The sequence below is a fragment of the Amphiprion ocellaris genome, chromosome 22 (genome assembly GCF_022539595.1).
Source record: "Amphiprion ocellaris isolate individual 3 ecotype Okinawa chromosome 22, ASM2253959v1, whole genome shotgun sequence".
Lineage (NCBI taxonomy): Eukaryota > Metazoa > Chordata > Actinopteri > Pomacentridae > Amphiprion > Amphiprion ocellaris.
This window is the reverse complement of record NC_072787.1, coordinates 26,665,629-26,688,299: the sequence shown is the minus strand read 5'-3', so window position 1 is coordinate 26,688,299 and position 22,671 is coordinate 26,665,629. Positions and strand designations below refer to the sequence as shown.

The following is a 22,671-nucleotide window of genomic DNA, read 5'->3' as shown; positions in this document are numbered from 1 at the left end:
ACCAATCGCTGTCCGGAGGGGGCGGGGTTTAATAAACTTGCCGACCCCTTCCCCTGCTGACTGGGGCCACAGAATCTCATTCATTTAACCAAACCCGCTCGTAGTGGTGGATAAAACATTGATAAAAACACGTTCACGTCGTCCCAGCTCATCAGTATCAAGGTGGCAGCAGAATGTGTCGAGAAACACGGGTGGAAATGTACAAATAAAACACAAACGTTGCTATTTTAACACTCAAACGGCTGATTTTTCGCTTTTACTCCGCCGACATGTGAGAGAACAAAGGGAAGCCGTCCACATGTCCTCGCTGCAGGATCCCATTCGCATTGGCTGGCGCTGCTACGCGATCTGACCAATCGGGCGCCACCACACTGGCAAAGCCCAACATCGGCGCCTGTGATTGGCCCAAGAGGTTTGGCGCCTCTTGAATGTGCTGCAGCCGCGGTGGGCGGTGAGAGCGAGACGGTGAGCGGTTTGAACCGAGCTGAGGCGGAAATATTGAAATTTGTTTGTGGACAGCGCGAAATAGAGCCGCTCCGTCCACAAACGAGGCGTTTCGGACCCAAAGAGTGAGAACGGGAGGTTTTTCCTGACTGTTTTCCGACTCTGGCTGCGTGAAGCCGGCTGAAAGTGGAGCGGCTCCCTCCTCCCGAGCTAACCGCTAACTAGCCGCCGAGCTAACGTCCTAGCTAGCCGCGGCTAATCCCCAACAAACAAAGGACGACTTTGCCGGTGTTCGCCGTGTCCATCCCGAATCGCCCCGTTGAATGAGGACGGAGCCTCCTGCACAGGTGAGGGAAACTGTCACGGCCCGTGTCCGTGTTTACGACGCTTTTTGCCGCCCTGGTTTGCTCTCAATGCTTTGTGGGAACATCAATCTTTGTTAGCTAGCTCGCCGGGCTGTCGTGCCAAATGTTGTACTCCTGTCAGAATCGATTCCCCTTTATAAAAACTAACTTTTTTGTGGATAAGTGTTTAAGAAGTAGACATTTGTAACAGAGTAGAAACCAATGCTGCTGAAGGAGCCACCCTCCCCAGTGTTTTGGACCTTGTAGAGCCGGGTTTTTTAGCACATTTTGAGGGGATACAAACTTGGCCAGCTATCGTTAGCCTGGTTGTTGTTTGTAGGCAGCTCACCCTGAAAACTGGTTGCTTCGGCTCTTATCAGTGGTGTTACACAACTACACACAGTCTGCCGTTAATGACTTCTCTGTAATTTCTACTCTTGTCTAGTCAGAGAAAAAACAATATAAAATATTACTAAAGCGAGACACAGAACGACAAAACGAGGCACAAATGAGACAAACGACACAAAACGAGACAAAAAATTACTCAAAAAAGTTACAAAGGGACAAAACAATGGACAAACACGAGACAAAAAATGACAAAAGCGAGAAGCAAAGCAGCCAAAAAATAGACAAATAACACAAGCCAGACGAAAAAACACAAAATGATGCTTTAAGATGCTTCTTGCTGAACAGGTCTGACATTTGTACCAAGTGTATCCTGTGCATCTTCTTTATGGCTGCAAAGAGACTTTAGGTTCATTACCGCCACCTGCTGGGCTGGAGTGTTCATCAGTGTTACCGATATGACAGAAATTAGGGAACTGAGAGAAGTGAAATTAAATGCGTTATTTTTTTCTGTAATTGATTAATCAAAATTAACGCGTTGAAATCCCAGGAAAGCTTCAGTCTGGCTGCTGTTGCTCCAAAACAATGCGTCCGTCCACACAGTGCAGACGGCAGAAGCAGCCAAACGTGGCTTTGAACTGTTGCATCATAAACATGTTCATCCAACCTGCACTTCTGACCTCGATTACAAACTGAAAGCCCACTTGAATGGTAGAAGTCCTTCATGCTGCTGGGGAGAATCTGGAGGCTGAAGATGTGACCTTCTTCACAAAGTTTGAACATCAGGGGACAAAGTGCATCGAAGTTAAAGGAGACTATAGATTGATTGTGTTCATTTTTTCATCTTTTCATTAGGTTAAACATATTAAAAATAAAGATAATATATTACTCCTTCATTATTTAAACTCTGAACTCTCAGTTGCTTATTTTTCACAGCATTTGGCTGTTTTGTTTTTTTTTTAAATGTTTTGCGTGAATATCCAAGAAACATCAAGAAAAAGTTGTAATCATGTTAATAATTAATGACAAAATAGTTCCACAGGTACCTTACAGACATATGAAGCCTTAAAATCAACATAATGTAATTTACATGACAATTAAAGCCACCAAATGTGACATTAAAGCTAGATTTTTATATATTTTTTATATGCATGTTTTCAATGAATATGAAGACTTTCCCTTCAAAAAGTTTCAAAGACATCAAAACAATCCTTCTTGGACAAAAGAAAATTTCTGTTAAAATGACTTAAAAAGTGGATTTAGCAGCACAAAGGTAATTTTAAGAAGACTTTATAACTTGAAGCATCTTTAAAGCTGTTGAAAATGTTTGATTACTCCTTCATTATTTAAACTTTGAAACCTCACCGATTGCATGAATTTGGCTTGAAATCAACATAATGCAATTATTTATCTGACAATTAAAGCCACCAAATGTGATATTAAAGCCACTGAAAACTACCAAAAAAAAGTCATTTTCATAAATTAATTAAATAATGAAAGCGTAATATAACATCTTTATTTTTTTATATATGTTTTCAATGAATATGAAGGCTTTCCCTTCAAAAAGATTCAAAGAAATCAAAACAGATCTTAGAAAATAGAAAATACTGATAAAATGTCCTAAAAAGTGGATTTTCCAGCACAAAGCTCACAGGATTTGACTTGAAATCAACATATTACAGTTCGTTACCTGACAATTAAAGCCACCAAATGTGATATTAAAGCTAGAAAAATGTGTCATTTTCATAAAATCTTTAAATAATGAAGGAGTAATATAACATCTTTATTTTTTATTATATGTTTTCAATGGATATGAAGACTTTCCCTTCAAAAAGATTCTAATAAAAGAAAATACTGATAAAATGTCCTAAAAAGTGGATTTTGTCTGTAAAGTACCCGTTGAACTATTTTGTCATTACTTTAGGAAACAAACAATTGCACAGTTCTGTGGTTTAGGTAGAAGTTTTTGCATATTTATTTGGTATTTTTCAAACAAATACATGACGTGAACTGTCAGAAATCTGGGTGAATTGGCATAAAATGACCCCAAACACAATACCTGCCAGGACACAGTTTGTTTGTTTGTTCACGTCCACGTGCAGCTTCAGTTCTGACCGCTGTCGTCTCTGCGTTCCCCACAGGTTCGTCATGGTGCTGACAGGGAAGCGCTCAGAGAAGGGTCCGGCCTGCTGGAAGAGGAGGGTGAAGTCCGAGTACATGAGGCTCCGGCAGCTGAAGCGCTTCAGACGAGCTGACGAGGTCAAGGTTTGTCCAGTCAGACCTTCAGAAAGCCGAGGAAGTCGGGTTTATATTGCAACTGTTGGTTTGTTTTTAATTGAAGATGAGATAAAAAATTATATTCAGCTACGGGGGTCGCTTGACAATCTCAGAATCTGTGCAGACGTTGTAGCAATGATCTGAACCTGACATGTGCACATTTTTTTTTTAGCTGAAATTCCAACATTTTCATTATTGTTTTGCACTCGGCAGCAAAAAAAATCACCTAATTTTTATATTTGCTTGTAAATTCTGACTCGGATTGCCTTCGTTTTATTAGAGCTGAACAATTAACAAGTTCAAAATCACAATTTAAGACAATAAAACGACAACAGAATTAGCGAAGACTGCAGATATATTTTGTTTGGTCCACTTACAGCAACAAAAAAAAAATCTAATTTTTTCAAAAGAAATTTTCATTAAAAAATCGCTTTCTACAAAAATTGTTACTTATATTGCAATATGGGGTTTTTTGTTAGTTTTTCCTCCATATAATTCACCCCAAGGCACATAGCAATACAAGTCACATTTTTGGTAGAAATAGTGATTTTTAAAAATTCTTTTCTACTGAAATAAAGCTAACAATAATGTGAATTTTGCTGCCAACTGCTATGGACTGAATTATATGAGGGGGAAAAAACTCCACACTGAAATATAGGCCAGATATTTTATAGAAATAGTGATTTTTTTTTTTTTTTTTTAATGTAAAAAATTATTTTCTACTGAAACAAAAATAAAAATGTTGATTTTTGCTGCAACTGCGCCAAACAAAAATATATCCTACACTGCAGCTGCTGGCATTTGTTAATTGCGTTGTTTTAAACTGTGATTTTGAAGCCGATTTATTACTACCCTGAAAACCAAGTAGTGGCAGACGCAGAGAAACTAAAACAAACTGAAAAATGTTGCACTGTGAGTCACAATTTTAGTGGGAATTGTATTTTTTGTTTTTTCTTCTGAGAGGAATCTAAAATTGATCCATTTATTCAGAAATCTCTGCTTGTAAATGTCTAATTGTTCAGTAACATTATAGCTGCCTAACATGGCTTAAAGTCAACTTATTTCCCACTTTGGCTCGTGTCTGTTAGAGCATGTTCAACACCAACCGCCAGAAAATCATGGAGCGAACTGACATCCTGAACCAGGAGTGGAAGACCAGGCGGATCCAGCCGGTTCACATCATGACGTCCGTCAGCTCCTTGAGAGGAACCCGAGAGGTGAGAGCGCTAACGCCACGCTGACATGTGTAGGATAAAGCTGTGGACGCTGCTCTGAACGCGCTCTTTGACTGTTTCTCCGCTGCAGTGCACCGTGGACAGCGGCTTCTCCGAGTTCTCCAAGCAGGTCATCCCTCTGAAGACTCTGAACGCCGTGGCCTCGGTCCCCGTCATGTACTCGTGGTCCCCACTGCAGCAGAACTTCATGGTGTGTTTGAGCTTTAACAGCTGGAACCGGAGCTTTGGAGTGTTTTTGTGTCTTTTTGCAGATGTTTGAACTCTGTCTGGCTTCAGGTGGAGGACGAGACGGTGCTTCATAACATTCCCTACATGGGGGACGAGATCCTGGACCAGGACGGCACTTTTATAGAAGAGCTCATCAAGAACTACGACGGCAAAGTCCATGGAGACAGAGGTGAGACTTTGAGTTAAGGCTGAAACGATTCCTGGAGTTAATCAAGTAATTCGATTACTAAAATTCTCTGAATCGAGGTTTTGTTTAATCCCCTAAAACACAATGTGAATCATTTGAACCTGGTTGTTTTATACTGAAATAGTAAGCAAAATGACAAAAATATTGGATAGTTTCTTTTACAAAATGGACAAAACGTGGAGTCCACATGTACAACATTTTTACAACTACCCACAGAGAAACAAGTGTGAACACTGTCTGCAGTTCAGTCGAGAAGTCCCTGAATTTTTGCCCCGTGACTGTTGGTCGTATCGAGTCAGTCGTTGCTTCTCAAACGAGCTGAAGGCTGCAGATTTTTTTTTATTATTTTACAGAATCTAGTTAACGTGAACTGTTCATTTTTTGCAAATGTTTAAATGTGATTTTGATGAAATATTGCAGTTTTTATAAAAAAAAAAAAACAAATACAAATTTTGATTATGATACGAGTTTCAAGAAATTTTGGGCAATTTTTTGTTTCATATTGGACAAATTTTGAGAGATTTTGTGCAAATTTCAAGTCATTTTGTATCACTTTTCAGTCATATCGGGCAAATGTTGTAGTAATACATTAATTATATTAATGAATTCCTAGTTGTTGACTTCACATATGTAAATCGCTTTGGATTAAAGCTTAGATTTGGTGTAGCTAAATCGAGCTACTCATGGTTTGTTCAAGGACTGAGGGAAAGCTGAAAAAGCGATGGCTGTTTCTTTTTATTGCTCTCAAATAATGAGGCAACTCGCCGTCGTCGTGTTTCTGCAGAGTGCGGCTTCATCAACGACGAGATCTTCGTGGAGCTGGTCAGCGCTCTGGCACAGTACAGCGACAACGAGGATGACGAGGAGGAGGAAGAGCAGGACTTCAAGGTGGACAAGATGGACCTCTGTGATGGCAAGGACCATTCAGAAGACCCCCGCAAGGATGGGCTGGCCAACAGCGACGGTGAGTTTTGTTGTACCCAGTGAGCAGCATTTAGCACCATTTCAAAGATTATTCCATTAGAAGAAATAATAATAGTTTACATTGTTCTGTAGGTAAAACAAGATACTGATATTCCACAGATTCTTCTGTCAACTAAAATGCTACCACTGCATGTATATTTGTAAATGTAGAAACATGTCGTCATTAAATGTGCGAGTTCTACTTGATGCTCAGATTTGAATGTGTCGATGCCTCACCAAAAAGAAATGTGTTGGTTTCTCCAGCTTGTAATTCTTCCCCCCATGAGTTTTAGTAACACGGGAACGTAGAATTGTGAAAATAGTTTTGTTCGCTGACGGAAAACATTTGTTTCATCTCCAGGCCGAACCAACAGCGACGCCAGCAAGAAGTTTCCCTCCGACAAGATCTTTGAAGCCATCTCCTCCATGTTCCCCGACAAAGGCTCCACCGAGGAGCTCAAAGAGAAGTCAGTAGGATGTTTGTGTGTGAAAAAAAAATTCGCTGGATTTTGGTTGAATTTTTTTTTGTGAATGTTCTTAAAGAAAATATTAGGAGTTTTACTGATATATATGTAATCACTTTAGATATTTTTAGGATTTTTTTTTAGAAGATTTTTACTCATTTTTTGAAAATATTTACAAGACTTTTCTTGCCAAATTTGGGTAATTTTTTTAAAATAATACTTTTAACCCTCATGTCGTCCTGTGGGTCAGATTGACCTGTTTTAAAGTTTGAAAATGTGTGTGGGGGCGGGGGCATTTTCACAGTGAAACTTCTAATGTCCACATTTTCAACATTTTTTGGGAAATTTAAAAAAAAATTTCCGTGGAAAAAAAGAAGTGTTAAAATGTTTCTTTAAGAACATTCACAAAAAAATCAACCAAAATCCAGCAAATTTCCCTGGATTTTGGTTGATTTTTTTTTGTGAATGTTCTTAAAGAAAATATTAGAAGTTTTACTGATATATATGGAATCACTTTAGATTTTTTTAGGATTTTTTTTTGGAAGATTTTTACTCATTTTTTTGAAAATATTTACAAGAATTTTCTTGCCAAATTTAGGGGATTTTTATTGGAATTTTCTTCCTGAAAGTTTTGCAAATTTTCAGACATTTGGGGAAATTTTTTTTTGCTGAATTTTTGGATTTTTTTTCAGACAAGGAAAATATTTTTTGGTGCTCGTAAATGAGGACAACAGGAGGGTTAAACATCACTCCTATCTTATTTAAGTCATTACAGAGTTGCATAAATACAAGCACACTTCTCTGAAAGCTTTTCCTCATCATATGAATTTGAATCTTTGATAGAAATCACTTTTTGCATCTTCTAATGAAAAAGTTTAATATCTCTGTTTGCACGGGTTTTGCATCTAAACTCGGCCTTTCTTGTGTTTCAGGTACAAGGAGTTGACGGAGCAGCAGCTGCCCGGAGCGCTGCCGCCTGAATGCACACCGAACATCGACGGTCCGAACGCTCGCTCGGTGCAGCGTGAGCAGAGTCTTCATTCCTTCCACACTCTGTTCTGCAGACGCTGCTTCAAATACGACTGCTTCCTCCACCGTGAGTCCACGCAGACACCAACAAAACGTAGAAATCCACTCAAATGAGCCAACTGAAGACGTTTAGTTAGAACATTTGCAGGCTGTAAACTCAAATGTGGACTAATCGAAATACATCTGCGCTTTTAAAGTTTATAAATATACTAAAATAACATCATATTATATATTATGTTTTGAATTGTCACCTGGTGCTAGAATGTTGTTTTTCTGTACATAAATACACATTTCCACCACAAATAATGCAAAAAATGCACAAATTGTTGTGTCAATATTCATCAGAATGCAAGAAGTTCAGTGTCTGACATCCAGATCCCTGCTTAATAATTAACAATCAAGGGAAATATGATTTTAAAAAAAGTTATTCTTTATTAAAGGTCAGTATTTGTCACTGCATAGCGTTAGAAATTAAACATTGTGGTACTACAGAGACGCTCCACACACACATATTTAGTGTTTTCTGCACGTGCAAAGAGGGAAAAACTCTCAATCAGATCTACGCACCGGGTTACAGAGAGTTTAAATTGGTTTAAATATGATAAAATAACGTGTTTTTTCTCTCGTCTCAGCTTTCCATGCGACTCCAAACACCTACAAGCGTAAGAACCTGGAGAACCTGGTGGACAGTAAACCCTGTGGCATCGACTGCTACATGTACCTGGTGCAGGTGAGTCACTAAACATTCATCTAATACTGTCACAGTAACCTTTGGTTCTTCTTCTAGTTTAATATTTACACAGACGTCTGCCTTTTAGGATAAGATTAGAAAAAACACGACTAAAAATAAACAAGAAAAGCTCATAAATACTGTTATACTTTACAGATTCTTTAATAGGAAGGAAATCGGATGTTCAGACTTCAGTAAAAGAATATTGATATTTCACAGATTTGTATCTACATTCAAATATTACGGATATTGCTCAGATCTTTTTCCTTGAATTGACAGCACTGATGCTGGATATTTTGTCTGTATATTACAGACTTAATTTTTCAGATTTAGATTCTTCTTTAGGTTAGAAATACTGGCAGTGCAGAGATTTTTGTAAATGTAGTTTTTAAATGTTTTTAAATCTTCATAATGTGTCTTTGAATGTGTCGATGCTGCACCAGAGAGTTTCTCTGTTATTTTTTCTCCTGTTTAATTAAACTTTAATGTTATATTACTTTCATAAACCCTCGTCTGCGTCCCTCAGGATGGGATGGTGAGGGAATATCCGGCCGGCGTGGTGGCCGAACGCGCCAAGACGCCCTCCAAACGCACGGTGGGCCGTCGCCGCGGACGACTGCCCAACAGCAACAGCCGGCCCAGCACCCCCACCGTCTCCTCGGAAACCAAAGACACGGACAGCGACCGTGAGGGCAGCAAGGAGGACGAGCGGGACAACGACAAGGACGACGAGGACAAGAAGGACGAGACGACCAGCAGCTCAGGTACAGAACCAACGGTTTCCTCCTTTAATCTGAAGAACCGAACCAATAGAAACCCGGAGATTCGATGTTTGCAGAGGGGAACTCTCGGTGTCAGACCCCGGTGAAGATGAAGCTCAGCGGTGAAGCCGAAGCGGCGGACTGGAGCGGCGCCGAGGCCTCTCTCTTTAGGGTTCTCATCGGGACGTACTACGACAACTACTGCGCCATCGCCAGACTCATCGGCACCAAGAGCTGCAGACAGGTGGGCGATTACACCCACGTAGTTTAATCTGATTCTAGTTAGAGACCAGAAACAGAAAACAAAGGCATCCATTTGTGAATTTAAAATACATTTAACAGGAATGTTGTCGCTCAAATTTGTTAATTTCTTGAGCTACTAGTTAAAATCAGCTGCAAAAATTTAAAAAAAAAACAAAAAAACACTTATTTAAAACTCACTAAAATTTTAGACAGAACCAAGACTGTTAGATGTTCAGTAAATTCTGGTTTAAACTTTTCTGTACTTTTAATTTATTTTTAAATCTAATTTGAGTGCTTTTATGCAGTTATTTCTACATATTTAAACATCTAAGTACGAGTATAACACAAAAATCTCAATTCAGTATGTAAATAACTAGAAATATAAACCAATAAAAACTACAAATTTTTAAAAAAAAACTTTTTTTAAATTAAAGACTGATTTACTAATCAGACTGTCTTAGAAATCAGTCAGTACTGCTGTAACCCACTAATACACAAATAAAATGAAAAAAATATTTAAATTGAAATCGATATCTTAAAAAGGTAGAATAATAAAATTAATCATGTAAATTGCAATATTTGGTTTCAATTAGACTTTTAGGTTTTAGAGATCAGAAAAACAACAGTGTTGATTTTGGAATTTAAAATACATAAAAGTGAAATATTGTCGCTCAAATTTATTATATTTTTAAAATCAGCTGCAAAAACAACCCAGAAGCTCCTTAAGAACATAAAAAATGCATCTTTTTAAAAACTAAGCTCACTAAGATTGAAATCGGTTTGAGTGAATTTATGCACTTTTAACTGCCTTTTCAAACATTTCAGTACAGTATAAACATAATAGCACACAAATATCTCAGGTTTAAACTTTAAAACCTAAAATATTCCAAGTGAGAACACACTAAACTAGCAGGTTAATATAATTTACTCCCTGTTAAATTTGCAATATCTATAAAAATCTGCGTGTACAGCGTCATGCACCTTGTATTTATTAACTGAAACGACACATTTACGTATTTTTTGCAGGACTTTAAACATCAGTTACACTAAGCTGTCTTTAAAAGTTCGTACCAAACAAAATATTTTCCTGTACAAACGCGTCTACGCTCAGTTTTATAGCACCTTAAAGCATCTCTGCGTGTGAAACAAGCTTCACAAACGAGCTTCCTTCATCCACGTTTTGTCTCCGCCGCAGGTCTACGAGTTCAGGGTGAAAGAGTCGAGCATCATCGCTCGAGCTCCAACCGAAGATGAGGACACGCCCCCCAGGAAGAAGAAGAGGAAACACAGACTGTGGGCCACTCACTGCAGGAAGATCCAGCTGAAGAAAGGTCAGAAAACCCACAGAAAGTCTAGAAAAGAACCCAGAAACGTGCTAATTAATGAAAACGGAGACAATCGGAGGATGAAACTGATGTTTGATCCACAGTATCTGGTCTTAAAGTATTTAACGTTGAAATCTGGAACTAAAATCTAAAAAAAACTGTGAAAATAACAGCAAATATCTGTAAAATAACTTTAGTTCTAGCTGGTTAAAATACAGTAAAACTAAAAACTTTGTGTATTGTCCAATGTTGTAAAACAATAAACATACAAACTCAATTTATCAATTTTTTCTAAAATGGTAGGTGCTTTTTTCTGTCAGTTTACAATAATTGACCAAAATTGTTTCTTTCTGGTACAGCTTTAAAATAACTACATGTTCTGCCAATTTAAATACAGTAAAATGAAAAAAAACTGTAATTTTTGCAGTCCTGTCACCTGGACTTTATTTAGAATTAACGGTCAACATTTAATTTAACACATTTTTTCCTGTAATTTTAACAAAACAGGCAAAATCTGTAAAATAATAGTAAATTGTTTGGGGAAAAAATGACTTAAAGCTGCAAAAGAAAAGTTGATCTAATTTTTCCAAACAATTTCTCATCCTGATCCATTTAGTTTTTGGTTTTTAACACCCTGCCGACTATTATTACACTAAATTTTTGCACTTCCATCCCTGTTTTTAGCTGCAGGAAGCTCGTACGTTGAACCGTTAATCACTCCTCTGCATGTTTTTCCTCCTGCAGACGGCTCGTCCAATCACGTCTATAACTACCAGCCATGTGACCACCCGCGGCAGCCGTGCGACTCCTCGTGTCCCTGCGTCACCGCTCAGAACTTCTGCGAGAAGTTTTGCCAGTGCAGCTCTGAGTGTAAGAAGTTTATACGATGAAGACAATATTAAAATATTGCACTTAAAACTCAGATTTACACGTTAAACTTAAATTTTGCATATAAACAAAAATTTTAATATTTCACTTGAAAGTGAATATTTTACACAGTGTGTTGAAATACTGCAGAATAAATTCACATATTATAATATTTACAAAAATATTGTACCTGAAGATGATATTTTGCATTTGAAAATTAAACATTGCACATTACATTGAAATATTGCACATGTTGCTGAAATACAACTTATGAATATACTGAAATATTGCATCTAAAAATTAAAAATCGCACATGAAAATGAAATATTTCAAGTCAGATTTAATTATTGCATTTGAAATTGAAATATTGTACATTTAATTCAAATATTACACAGTAAATTGAAATATTTCAAATTAAAATAAAATATTACAAATGAAAAGGAAATGTTGCACAAAATGAATATTTGTATATTTATATTTATTAAACTAAATATTGCACATTAAATTGAAATATAACACATTTAATCAAAATATTTTACCTGAAAATAAAATATTGCACATTAAATTCAAATATTTGTAATTAAAATTTAAATATTATTAACTAAATTAACAGTACAAATTTAAATGATAAATAACTTATGCTGAAATATACTATGTGGAATTAAAATATTGCACTTGAAAAATAAAAATTGAATAATAAATTGAAAAAATTGCACATTAAATTGAATTAATACACTTTAAAAATGCACATTAAAGGAAATATTGCACATTTTATTGAAATATTGCACAATAAATTAAAACATTACACACAAAATTTAAATATTAAATTCAGATATTGCACATTTAATTGAAATATTTTACCTGAAAATAAAATATTGCGCATTAAATTGAAATATTACTAACTAAATGAAAATGGTAGAAATTTAAATATTGCATATTATACTGAATTATTCCACGTGGACTTAAAATACTGCCCATGAAAAATACTGCACAATAAATTGAAGTGTTGCTCATGAAATTAAAAAATTACACATTAAATTGAATTAATTCATTTGAAAAAAAAATGCACATTAAAGGAAATATTGCAAATTTTACTGAAATACTGTACAATAAATTAAAACATTACACACAAAAATTAAATATTAAATTAACATATTGCACATTTAATCAAAATATTTTCCTTGAAATACAATATTGCACATTAAATTGAAATATTTCTAATTAGAATTTAAATATGACTAAATTAAAATAGTAGAAATTTAAATATTGCTTAATATACTGAATTATACCATCTGAAATTTAAATATTGCACATGAAATTGAATCATTAGTGGTGAAAATGAAACCTTGCGTTGGCGATAAGTCAAGCTACTGAGAAAAGTTCTGCAGATTTGACTGACATCATTGTCCAGATGTTTCATCAGACAGAACCACGGCTCCACTAACATCTGGACTGTCTTCCTGCAGGTCAGAACCGTTTCCCGGGTTGCCGGTGCAAAGCCCAGTGCAACACCAAACAGTGTCCGTGCTACCTGGCGGTCCGAGAATGCGACCCGGATCTGTGTCTGACCTGCGGCGCTGCAGATCACTGGGACAGTAAGAACGTGTCCTGCAAGAACTGCTCCATCCAGAGAGGAGCCAAGAAGGTGACGGACCTTTAGAACCTGCAGCTGGAGCCTCTGGGGCTTTTAACAAAGAAAAATACTTATTTAGTTGCAATTTTAAAGAATAGTTTCTGGATGTTAGAAGGAAATGTGTCAATTAATGCTTTTTTCTGTGATTTTAATAAAACGGGAAATTATTAAATATAAGAATAAAACTTATAAAAAATATTGTTAGTCATTATTTAGGCATAAATATACATAAATTTTCTTTAAAATAACTACAAATATCTACAAAATTATTTTTTAGCTAATTTAAATACAATATAAAATAAAGTAATTTTAAAACTTTATTTACAAAGGTGATTTATATGCCATTGAAAAAAAATGTTAGAAGTAAGCATGTAAATTAATACTTTTTCTGTGATTTTAACAAAATGGGAAAATTATTAAATATAAGAATACAAATTATTATTTAAAAAAATATTTTTCAGGCCTAAATGTACAAATATTTTCTTTAAAATAACGACAAATATCCTTGTAATAATAGGACTTTTAGATCATTTAAATACAGTAAAAAAAATCACTAATTTTTAGTCTTTTAACAAATACATTTATTTATTTGTTATTTAAAATAAATGTTTTTGATGTTAGAAGGAAGCGTGTCAATTAATACTTTTTTCCATGATTTTACTAGATATTGTCTGTAATTTAGCAAAAGGGTGAAAATATTAAATACAGTAAAAAAAATATATTATTTAAAAAATATATCTGTATATATTTTTTTGTTTGTTTGGTTTTCAGGTCTAGATATAGATAAATTGTCTTTAAAATAACGGCAAATATTTGTAAAATAATTATATTTTTAGTTAATTTAGATACAGTAAAAATACAGTAATTTTTGGTCTTTAACAAATACATTTGTTAAGAAAAGTAATTTACTTATTTGCCATTAAAAATTATGTTATAAGTCAGTGTATAAATTAATACTTTTTAAAATTTTACAATTTTCTATAATTTAACAAAACAGGACAAAGTTATTTACTAAAATTGCTATCATTAGGGGAAAATTCTTAATATTTTTTGTTTAATATTCCTAAATATACGAACATTTTCTTTAAATAACGGCAAATATCTGTAAATAATTGTACTTTTATCTAATTTAATTGATTAAAATCTCAGGAAAAAAGTATTAATTTACACTTTGTCTTACAAAAAAATCTGTAAAATAATTTGACTTTTTTTCCTGATTTAAATACAGTAAAAAGAAAAATTACAATTTTTTTTGAAAAGGTTAAAAAGAACAAATTTATATTTCTTGAAAAAATATGGATTTCTGATGTTTATTTACAGCATTGGTTTGTTTGTTATTCGTCTGTCAACATGTAAATGAATAATTTTCCTGTGATTTTACTAGAGGCTTTCTGTAATTCCATTTTTTTTTACCAAGAATAACAGCAGATAAGTGTATTGTTGATAATTTAAATCCGGTATTTTTCCTCTCAGCACCTGCTGCTGGCTCCGTCAGACGTGGCCGGTTGGGGAATCTTCATCAAAGAACCGGTCCAGAAGAACGAGTTCATCTCTGAATACTGTGGAGAGGTGAGAACCAACAAAACAAACATATAACAGCAGCAAAGAGATGAAATTACTCAAGGAGGAGACACAAAACAACCAGAAAGATCATTTAATTGTGAATTAATAAGGATTACTATTACTGATTGTTACATTTTCTGGTACAATATTTCAATGTAATGTGTAATATTTTGGTTTTCATGTTTATTTTTTTTGGATCCATTTGTGGTTGTATTGTGTCTATTTGCAGCCATTTTGCATCTAAGAGGTGGTTTTATCCTCTCCTTTTGTCAGTTACATTCTCTTTCTGGTCATTTTTTGTGTCTCTGGGGTCCTTTTACACTTATTTATGTTTGTTTTCCATCTCTTTTTACTTACTTCTGTCATTTTGCATCTAGTTGTGTTAATTTTGTGTCTCTTTTTAGTCTTAGTTTGGGTCTGTTTATGGTTTTGTGTCTATTTGCAGCCATGTTGCAAGTGGCTTTATCATGGTTTGCATTACAATTAGCATCTATTTATGCTAATTTTATATCTCTTTTTGATTAGTTTCAGTCATTTTGGATCTATTTGTTAATTTAGCGTCTCTTTGTACTTGGTTTGCGTCCATTTTGTGGGTTTTTTTGTGCCTGTTTGCATCCATTTTTGCATCTGGCAGTGGTTTTGTATCTGTTTGTATTAAGTTTGATTTTGCATCACTTTTAGTCAGTTACATTCTCACTTTTGGTCTTTTTTGTGTGTCTTTGTGGTCGTTTTGCATCTGTTTGTGTTCTTTTTGAATCTCTGGTAAATTTTCTTATCTTTCTGCTCTTTTTGTGCGTCTTTGTCGCTGTTTTGGGGATTTTAATAGTTGTTTTTGAGTAATTTTGCTTCTTTTTGTGGTGGTTTTGTGTCTGTTTTATTCACTTTCTGATCATTTTGTGTGTCTTTGTGGTCATGCTGCATCTAGTAATGGTCATTTTGTACATCTTGGAGGTGGTTTTATTTCAGTTTACATTAAATCAGAGCATCTATTTGTGTACATTTTGTGTCCCTTTTTACTTGGTTCTGCCTTGCTGTGGTAAATTTTCATATCTTCTGTTTTTGTGTGTCTTCGTTGTCGTTCTGTGGGTCTTGGTGTTTCGTTTAAGTCATTTTGAGTGTCTATGTGGTCATTTTGCATTTATTTGTGTTTATTTAACATCTTTTTTTTTCTTGGTTTGGGTGTTTTTGTGATTGTTTTGTGTCTAATAGTGGTTGGTTTGTCTCTGTTTAGCAAGCTTAGCATCTTTTTGTGTTCATTTTGAGTCTCTTTACTTGATTCGGCCTCTCAGTCATCAATTTGCGTCTTTCTGCTCTTATAGTGTTTTTTTATCAGTTTGTTGCTGTTTTTTTGGCTCTTAGTGTTTGTTTTAAGTGTCTTTGCTGCTGTTTTATATATATTAACAAATCTAAAGGGGCAGGAAACACTATTTTTGGCTGTAAATCTGATTTTTTTGAGGCCCATTTGATGCTCTGCAACACTTTGATGAAATAATTTTTTAAAAAGTGCACAAATTTAGCTGTGAAAGTATTAAAATGAGTAAAATCTGACGTGTGTTTGCAGATTATCTCCCAGGACGAAGCCGACCGCAGAGGGAAGGTTTACGACAAATACATGTGCAGCTTCCTCTTCAATCTCAACAATGGTAAAAACCTGCACACGTTTCCCGTCTCGGCTGCCGATTTTACGTCTTCCGTGCCTGAATTTTAACGTGAAACGAAGGCCGAGCTGCTAATAAAACGCCCGCTGTTTTCGTTTCTCCGCAGACTTCGTCGTCGACGCCACGAGGAAAGGCAACAAGATCCGTTTTGCCAACCACTCCGTCAACCCCAACTGCTATGCAAAAGGTGAGAAACAGTTTCAGGGTGTTTGTGGTTCTTTAGCAGGCGGCTGACGAGTGTTTTCTCTGCAGTGATGATGGTGAACGGCGACCACAGGATAGGGATCTTCGCCAAGAGAGCCATCCAGACCGGAGAGGAGCTCTTCTTCGACTACAGGTCAGTCAGAGGGGAAAACAAGAGAAACACCACAAAGACGCACAAAGCAACCAGAAAGATCATTTAGGGTTTTTTGTTTCTTGGTTTGGTTCCATTTGTGGTTGTTTTGCATCTATTATGGGCTATTTTATGCATCTAGTAGTGGATATATCTCTGTTTACATTAAGTTAACATCTGTTTGCGTTAATTTTGCATCACTTTAATCAGTTACATTCTAGTTTTTGGTCATTTTGTGTTGATTTTGCGTTGTTTTTGTCTTAGTTCAGGTCCATTTGTGATTGTTTTGTCTGTTTGCAGCCTTTTTGGATCTAATAATGGTTTTTATCTCTGTTTGCATTAAATTAGCATCTCATTTTCCATCTCCTTTTACTTAGTTTAGTCATTTTGCGTTCATTTGTGTTCATTTTCCATCTATTTTTTCTTAGTTTGGGTCTGTTTGTGGTTGTTGCGTATCTTTTTGTCGCTATTTTTTGGCTCCTAGTAGTTGTTTTGGGTAATTTTGTGTCTCTTTGCTTCTGTTTTATCTTCATTTTACATGATGTTGGTGCGTTTGTCTCAGAGTAAACGTTCAGTAGACGATTATTTAAATCAGTTCTTTTGGACCGGTCCAAAGTTGTGAAAACGTGGGGGTGTTCACCGGTAGTTTGTTCCTTCTCCTGCTGAGAGTAATGGATTAATCCATGAAGCGAGTGAACGAATCCAAACTCACTTGAATCTTGGTGTTTTTCCCGTTTATTTTCAGGTACAGCCAGGCGGACGCTCTGAAGTACGTTGGGATCGAGCGGGAGATGGAGATCGCCTGATCCGGACTTTACCTCCTGCTGACCGACGACACAAAGGCCTTACACACCAACACAAACAAAAAAAACACACCTTCACTTCAGGAAATCCAGACGACTTGTCGAATCGCTAGAAAGCTTCAGGAAAACTGGGAATATTTGAGTTTTTTGTCGCCTTCTTTTTCTCTTTTTTTTGATACCTTTCATATCTGTTTTTTAAATTTCTCTTCTTCCTCTTCTGTCGGGAGTTCGGGATTCATAAATCTTCCCTCTGCTGAAGGCGCGGATCACCTACAAACTGACTTCTGTGTGTGTTTTTTTTTTTAAATATCTCCACATGAAGTGTCCTGCAGCGACAGGAGACAACAAACCGGCGTCTCGGTTCGAAGCTTCAGGGACCAAAAATCCTCCAGCAGCTGCTGTTTGTGCTCCTCCTCCGCCGTGGTTGTCGTGTTGTGTTGTTTTTTGTTTGTTTTGACTAGACACAAACTCCTCAGAGTGCCACGTCACTGTCAGTCTGTACAACACGAGGACGAAACAGCGTTATGACAACAACAACAACCTGGAAATCCTCCAGATGCAGCTCCTCCGATGAGTTTATCTCTGCGATACGTTGAATTTATCTGGATTTATTCTGGATTAAAGGCCGCATGAACAGAAAACACACAAAATAAGAAGAACATCTGGCTGTTAGTTGTCAACGGTTTAATTAACCAGCAGCTATTTTAAACATAGACTCATTTTTTAGTGAAAAAAATCTCAATTTTGTGATTTTTAGCCACTTAAATTTGAATATTTTCATTTTTTTCTGTCTTTATTACAGAAAACTGAATTTACTGATGTTTATTTACGACTGAAAAGAAAAACTTGTTTTCACATCAAAATGTGAAAAGTTTATTGTTAAATCCAATAAAATTTACTATAACGTGAAACGAGTCACATTTAAATGAGATAAATAAGATTTTGTCAGAACAGGAGTTTCTTGCTTCAACCGGATCAGTTTGTTTGTCGTAACGTGAAAATATCTCGTTAAAATATGAAACTTTCCACTTTAATAATCTGAAACTGATTCAGTTTCCTTTTTCAGTTTGTCAAAATGGCTCCAGAAAACTGATTTCAAACCTCATTTTTGCTCAAAATTGCAGCGAAATTTTAGTTTTTATGTCCGAATTTAATGCAAAACAAGATGATGACGCGTACAGACGTTTATTTAGGCCTCAGGAAAGAAAAACCTGTTAAAATGTGAAAAATTTCTCGTTAAAACCAGGTTTTTTTTCATGATTTATCACAATAACATACGTTATGTTCAAAAAACAACAGAATCTGTTTCAGTTCAACTCAGTAAATATGTGTTTTCTGCATTTAATTGAAGTTTAACCAAAACTTTGCAGGTTAAAATGTGAAACTGATGCATGTGTTACTTTTTCTGCCTGTCAGAAAACTTCATTTTAGGCTTTGTTTTTGCTCAAAATTGCAGTGAAACTTTAGTTTGCACGTCCGAATTTAATGCGACACGAAACGACACGTTTGGATGTTTAGTTAGGGCTCACTTTTTCAGATCTCTGCCTTGAACTGTATAAATTATTGTGTCATAACGTGAAAAGGAGTCGCATTTAAAGGAGATGAATAAGATTTTATTTTGATTGGAGAAGTTTCTTGCTCAACTTGATCTTTTGAAATGTGAAAATATCTCCTTAAAACCTGAAACTTTCCACATTAATGATGTAAAATTGATGCGTTTTTTTACTTTTCTGATTGTCAAAAAAATAATTTCTGGTTTAATTTTTGCTCAAAATTGAAACAAAATTTTTGTTTTTACATACGAATTTAGTGTGACACGAGACGACGACTTGTACAGACGTTTATTTACGGCTCAGGAAAGAAAAACATGAAAATATCTCGTTAAAACCTGAAACTTTCCACGTTAATGTGAAATTGATGCATTTTTCGTTTTCTGGTCGTCAGAAAACTAATTTCAGGCCTCCAAGTTTCACAATCCTCCAACAAAACTGCAAACATTCTCTCAGAAAACCAGAAGAAATCACCAGCGGACATGTTGTTGTTGTTGTTGTTGACGCTGCTTCGTTGCTCCTGCTTCAGGTGCTAAACGTGAACCAACACAAAAACCAGCACAAACTCTCGGATCCTTCAGTACAAACTAGAACCAAAGTTTTCCCAGAATCCCTCAGCAGCAGCTTCTATTTAACGTTTTATTTTGGATCCAGCTTCGTTTTCAGAGCCCTAGTTTGTATTTTTAATCGAATTTCTGAAGAATCTGAGCTCAGATTAAGATTAGTTTTGTTGGAATTTATGTCCAAAACCATAAAATCAGCTCATGTGTGGAAGAGCTGCTGTTAGTTGGATTGATTTTTTTTTTTGCCGAAATTCTCTGATTCCAGCATCTATAAGTTGAATATTTTCAATTTTTTCTGCTTTTATGACCATAAACTGGATATTTCTGGGTTTGTGGACTACACAATCCACATTTTTCACCATTTTCTTCATTTTATTGACCAAACTATTACTATAACTGCAAAAATAATGCATTTATCAGTTAATTATTATAGCTGCACAGTTAGTTTCCTTTTTAATCAGTCAGTTGTCAACTATGGAATTAACCAGCAGCTGTTTTGAGCTTTAATTTTAAATTTTTTTTTTTTTTTTAAAGGAAAAATTCTAAATTCTCTGATTTCAGCTTCTTAAAGTTGAATATTTTCAGTTTTTTTCTGCTTTTATGACAGAAAACTGAATATTTTTGAAAACAACCAGCGTTTTTCTCCATTTTCTTCTATTTTATTGACCAAACTATTAATATAACTGAGAAAATAATTTCAGTTAATTGTTGCAGTTTCCTTTATAATCAATCAGAAAAATGTCTAAACTCTCTGATTCCAGCTTCTTATATTTGAAGATTTTTTCTGTCTTTATGACATAAAACTTAATATTTTGGGGTTTAAGACAAAGCAAGACACAATAAATTGGTCTATAAAAAGTCAGAAAATGGTGAAAAATGTCAAACACCTCGACTAACCGAGAAAATAATCAGTTTATCAGTTAATTATTGCAGCTCTACAGTCACTGTCCTTAAAATCAATTAATTGTCAACTATGGAATCATCCAGCAGCTGTTCTGATCTTTGATTTTAGGTTGTTTTTTTAAATGGAAAAAGTCTAAATTCCTTGATTCCACCTTCCTAAAGTTGAATATTTTCAGGTTTTTTTCTGCTTTTATGACAGAAAACTGAATATTTTTTGAAAACAATTGAGATTTTTCACCATTTTCATCCATTTTAGAGACCAAACTATAAGTTTAAATCTGTCAATCAAAAAAATGTCTAAATTCTCTCATTCCAGTGTCTTAAATTTGAATATTTTTTTCTGTCTTTATGACATAACACTGAGCATTTTGAGGTTTTATGCAAAGCAAGGCATGATAAATCGGTCTATAAAAAGTCAGAAATGGTGAAAAATGTCAAATAACACCTCGATTAACTAAGAAAATGATCATTTTCTCAGTTAATTATTGAAGCTCTGCAGTTAGTTTCCTTTATAATCAATTATTTGTCAACTGTGGTGACATCTGCAGCTGTTCTGATCATAGATTTTATGTTTTTTTTAAGGACAAAAGGTCTAAATTCTCTGACTCCAGCTTCTTAAAGTTGAATATATTCAGTTTTTTTCTGCTTTTATGACAGAAAACCTAATGTTTTTAAAAACAATCAACATTTTTCTCCATTTCTTCTATTTTATTGACCAAACAGCAAATCTTAGTCATTCAGGACCTGAAGCTGTGCAGTTATTCCAGTTTGCGTCTAAATTTCAGAGAAGCTCTTCTGTGAGGATCTGATGGGGAAACTTTGGTGGATTTAGTTTGAACCTCCTGCTGTGCCTTGAGTCCTGAACAGAACAGAACAAATCAGCGTCTTTGTTGGATTCGAGGCGTTTCTAACCTCCTGCACGACGTTGTTGAAGCTCGGCTCGCTGCACTGCCTCGTCCTCGTGACGTCCAATCAGATTCCAGAGCAACAATCACCTTCCTTCCCATCCTGGTGCCCAGAGTCTGCCTCACTTTAAGCAATACTCGCTTCTCCTCCACCTGGATGTTTGTCTCACCGTCGATGGATGAAACTTCAGGTGCTTCGGTCTCTGCAGGGTTCCTTCAGGAACCTTTAGGGTTCTTCTGGTTGAACACAGCAAACCCACTGGAGCCTTCTCATGAAGCCTGAAGCAGCTTTTTATTCCTGGATGCTGCTGCAGGTTGAGGACTGAGGAACAAAAAAATAAAAACAAACCTTCAAATGTGCTTCAAGAACTCTCAGGAGGAGATTTAAGGAGTTACCTGGTCCTCCATCACCTCAAACTGCAGCTTATTTATGGTTTCATGTCCGCCTGCTGCTCTTCTTCTACTACTTTCTCTTCTACTTCATCTTCTACGACTTCATCTTCTTCTCCTACATATTCTTCTAATTCTTCTTGTTCTACAACTTCTAACTTCTACTCTTTCTAACTTTTCCTTGTTCTTTTTCTAACATCTTGTTCTACTTCTCCTACATCTTCTCCTTCTGTCTGCTACTACATCTTTTCGTCCACTACTTCTTCTGCTACTACTTCTAACGTCTTCTTCTACTTCTTCTACCTGCTTCTTCTTCTATTATTGCTTCTCCTCCTCATTCATCATCTCCTCTTCCTTCCTGTCAGACCAGGTCCACTCTTTCCTCCAACGACACAGGTGCTGTTTTTGTAATGTTTACAGGGATTTTGTTGTTTCAAAGTGATGCAGATTAAAATATTCTAAATGGTGGAACGTCTTTGTCGTCTTTCAGTTTGTTCTGATCGACTCTGGTCCAAACAGGAGCTCCACAACTTCACGTTTTTAGAACAACTTCTGCTCTGAAACGTTTGTGGCATAAAATGTGGATATTTAAGAAGATATTTAGTGGCTAAACCTTCATCATTTTACTGCAGAACAAGTGATAAATATAAATATTTATGTGCTTTAGCAGGTTGTTGTTGATGGATGGGCACAAATTTTGATCTGAATTTAAAAGATCTCAACATTTAATATCAGGATTTCACCTTATAGGAATGGAGACTGCAGTAAAAGAGCCATAAAATTCTACTGTTTCTTTAAATGAGTTTTGAAACTCAAAGTGCCTGAAACTTCATTTTACGGCCAAACGAGCGTTTTTTTGTACCTCAAAAGATTTTGTTGATAATACGTATGTACCTTTATAGGTTGTAGTCACTGGACAGCCACAAA

At 35.6% G+C, this 22,671-nt stretch overlaps 1 protein-coding gene across 1 annotated transcript; it reads left to right on the top strand.

Moving 5' to 3' along the window:
- The first annotated feature begins 410 nt into the window (after window positions 1-410).
- ezh2 (enhancer of zeste 2 polycomb repressive complex 2 subunit) lies at window positions 411-22,215 on the top strand. The gene is made up of 19 exons (XM_023273525.3): window positions 411-791; window positions 3,275-3,398; window positions 4,499-4,627; window positions 4,716-4,835; window positions 4,922-5,042; window positions 5,845-6,024; window positions 6,385-6,490; window positions 7,420-7,583; window positions 8,149-8,246; window positions 8,773-9,010; window positions 9,085-9,251; window positions 10,446-10,581; window positions 11,320-11,445; window positions 12,909-13,087; window positions 14,549-14,644; window positions 16,200-16,281; window positions 16,403-16,483; window positions 16,549-16,633; window positions 17,376-22,215. The coding sequence occupies exons 2-19, from the start codon at window positions 3,282-3,284 to the stop codon at window positions 17,434-17,436; spliced, it is 2,286 nt and encodes a 761-aa protein (XP_023129293.1). The 5' UTR covers window positions 411-791; window positions 3,275-3,281; the 3' UTR covers window positions 17,437-22,215.
- Window positions 22,216-22,671: the final 456 nt, after the last annotated feature.